Source organism: Austrofundulus limnaeus, unplaced genomic scaffold, assembly GCF_001266775.1.
Source record: "Austrofundulus limnaeus strain Quisiro unplaced genomic scaffold, Austrofundulus_limnaeus-1.0 Scaffold211, whole genome shotgun sequence".
NCBI lineage: Eukaryota > Metazoa > Chordata > Actinopteri > Cyprinodontiformes > Rivulidae > Austrofundulus > Austrofundulus limnaeus.
The window spans coordinates 517,127-520,604 of NW_013952613.1; the positions used below are offsets into that span (position 1 = coordinate 517,127).

General features: G+C 39.2%; 1 protein-coding gene across 1 annotated transcript in view; it reads right to left on the bottom strand.

Moving 5' to 3' along the window:
* The window catches only part of hectd2 (HECT domain containing 2), a gene marked incomplete in the record, with an annotated part of 99,349 nt that overhangs the window by 66,843 nt on the left and 29,028 nt on the right, over positions 1-3,478 (bottom strand). The window contains 1 exon segment of the mRNA XM_014019201.1: positions 1,604-1,713. Within this exon segment, the coding sequence (XP_013874655.1) occupies positions 1,604-1,713 (110 nt within the window).

The window sequence follows — 3,478 nt, forward strand, 5'->3', positions numbered from 1 at the left end:
AATGTATGAATATAATATACAAGTTTCACTTTTTAAATGGAATTACTGAAATAAATCTACTTTTTCATGATATTCTAATTTTATGACCAGCACCTGTATTTGTGTAGAGCTTCTGAGCAATTCTTTGCATTTCAGTAAGAGTGACAGAGCAGACACTTTAAAATACACTTACTACACTCTCCTCACTCACAGCCTGTCTGGAGGACTTAAAGTCATGGATGAACAATAACTATCTTCAGCTGAACAGGTCCAAAACTGAGGCAATGTTGGTTGGCACTCCTCATCAGGATCAGTCATCCCCCATCACAGCTAAAACCTTTTCTGGACTGGACATCCCACTCTCCACTACTGTCACCAACCTCGGTGTCCGGTTTAACCCTCAACTTTCGTTTGATCCATGTAAAACATCTGTGCAAAACCTCTTTTTTAATCTAAAAATGTTGCTAGTCTCATCCCATTATTTTTTCAGCTGGATGCTGAAAAACTTGTCCATATATCTTCAGGACTGGGCTATCACAATTCCATTCTTTTTGGTATCTCAAATAAAAATCTTCAAAAATCTAGTTCATCTAAAACAGTGCAAGCCAGCTTTTGACAAAAACCAAAAAACATGAGCACATCACACCAGTTCTGCCTTCTCTTCACTGGCTTCCTGTCCCTGCCAGAATTCAGTACAAGTTTGGTCTTCTGACACACCGGTGCATACATGGCAATTGGCAGCACGACGGCTCAGTGGTTAGCACCAACGCCCCACAGCAAGAAGGTCCTAGGTTCAATCCCCGGTTCGGACCAGGGGGTCTTTCTGTGCGGAGTTTGCATGTTCTCCTCATGCTTGTGTGGGTTTTCTCCGGGTACTCCAGTTTCCCCCACCCCTCAAAACATGTACAATAAGTTGCCTTCAGGCCTCCCTTGAAAAAGAGATCTGAGATCTCAATGGGACTTGCCTGGTTAAAGAATGGTGATTAAATATGGCAATGTTTCTCTCAAATCCCTTCAGTCACAAATTCCCAAAATTCAATTAACTTTCATTTTATTTGACTAAAAATTATTTTCAAAACCTGAAAAGGAGTTTTTTCAAATTGTCATATTTTCAGCTTAAAACACTGTAATACAAGTGTGCTTACCACCACAGGTTTCTGCTACTAATAAATGATAAATGGACTGAACTTATAGAGTGCTTTATCAAGTCCCTCCAGACCCCAAAGCGCTTTACACTTACAGACATTCACCCATTCACACACTGATGGTGGTAAGCTACATTGTAGCCACAGCTGCCCTGGGGCACACTGACAGAGGTGGGGCTGCCATGCACCGGCACCACCAGACCCTCTGACCATCATCAGTAGGCAAGGCAGGTGAAGTGTTTTGCCCAAGGACACAACGACTGAAACGGCTGGACGGGGGATCAAACCAGGGACCTTCCGGTTCCAGGACGACTCCCCTAACCACTCCCCCACAGCCGCCCTAATAATACAATTTCTGCTATGAATAATTTTAATATATTTGAATTTTTACACAGCAACAGTTTCTTTGAGGCCCAATTTCAAGTTTGCATTTGTCTGCATGTCTAATGGGGGAACCCTTAAAAAATACGTATACTCACCTTTTGAGCCAGTGAACCAGGAAGTGGTGGTCAGCCTCAGACAAAGCTGCGATCTGCCTCAGGAGGTGAGCAAAGATCACATAGGTGCTGGTACTTGAATACTGTGGGTTCTACAAAAAATAAAATCAAATGTAAAAACATGATAACCTCTCTTACGTTATGAGATAAAAACTCTATGTAATTGCAAGTGCATTTTTTATCTGTTTGAAAGTTTGACAACTTTGTGCAATTTAAAGTTTAGCATTCCTTAAAGCACATGTTAAATTCAAGACCCGCAAGCCAAATGTGGCCCGCCAAAGAGTCGAAGATGCAATGTCTTAAAATAAGCCTTTGCTGCTTTAAGTCCTACAATCTCCCACTTACAATCAAAAATTTAAACTGGAATGCCAATCCAGTGGGAATTCCGTGTCGGAAAGTGGGAGAGTTTATACTTCAAGACAACAGCTTCTCAACAAAAGTTATTAAAACTCTCTTACATTTACTTGTAATAGTATTTATGTAATCTTTATTGCACAATTATTCAGTTGTACATGTGGTACCTTTCAGTGTTTATAAGTGGATGTGTTAAAATGTTTCTATGCAGGAAATACCACATAGAGCTCAGTTATTGTTTTGTTAGCAGTGCTCAGCCGTAGTAATGAGACAAGGAATGTGACATTTCATGTTTGGTCAAAGTTAAACAAAGTTAATTACAATTAACCCTTTGAGGGCCACCATTACGCTCATGTTACCCTCGGTGAAAATTTGTTTGACACCCCTGCCTTAAAGGAATTTAACCTACCACCTTTTATGCCAGACCTTTAGATAAAACCATTATTTTGATGAGGAAAAAACAGAGGTGCAACCATTTTTGCTCAAACTTTGTAACTGACTAAAGTAATCATAGGATGTACACCCAACAACAACTGATTAACATTTGGAGTCAACCCAATTCTAGATTATCGCCACAGTTGATCAACTTTAGCTTACACAAAACATCTCCAACTCTGTCAAGTATATAAATATTGAGCTAAAGTTTGATGGTAGTAGTGGTAGTAGCTTAGTCATGTGTAGCACAATGCAAGCACTAACACATCAAACAAAGTCATGCAATATCATGTGGGATGTGGCATAATGCAATATTCGAGGTTTGACAAACAGTTTTTTTTTTCAATGTAAGAATATCTTACTTTAAAAGTTTGGCATGAAAGGAAGCAAACAATATGCACTCCGAGGAATGCAAGAACTCTAATTAAAATATAAAAAGTTTTGTTCAGTTTTTTCTCAAGGGTGACTTCCTTTTGCTTTGACAGAACATGCAAAGCTACAACCAAAGTAATTTTTGTTGCAAACACAACTTGAGTAAGACATTATGACAAAGTCTTGTGCACAATGAGGTAGAAAGACAAACAGAATTTACAGATGACAGGAGAACATAAACTAAATAGAGTCATCACAGCAAATATGACTTCTGATCTTTGTACTAACGCAGTGTGGAAACACAGCAGAACAACTGGATTATTTGATTCCATATCCAGCACCATATATGGCAGTCAGACTGCAGTGATGAAGGGAGCAGCAACAAAAAGGAAACTGGTCCAAAAGAAAAAAATAATCCAGTAACAGAAATAAAACAATAAGGAGGAAACAAAATCTGGGTCAATTTGTAAAACCAGCAGGAAGATCATGTAAGAACCAGCATCAACTTTACAAACCTGAGATATTTGTACTTGTTAAGAGGACTGCAGGGATGTCTGGTGAAGAAAATGAGCTGTAATGACAGCATGTTTTTAACAAAGCAACAAAAGGTTTGAGGGACCATTGGGAGTAGATATGCATGCAATCCATTTACAGTTTATTAAGTGCAGCATGCTAGTAAAAAGCGCTGTCGGGGGG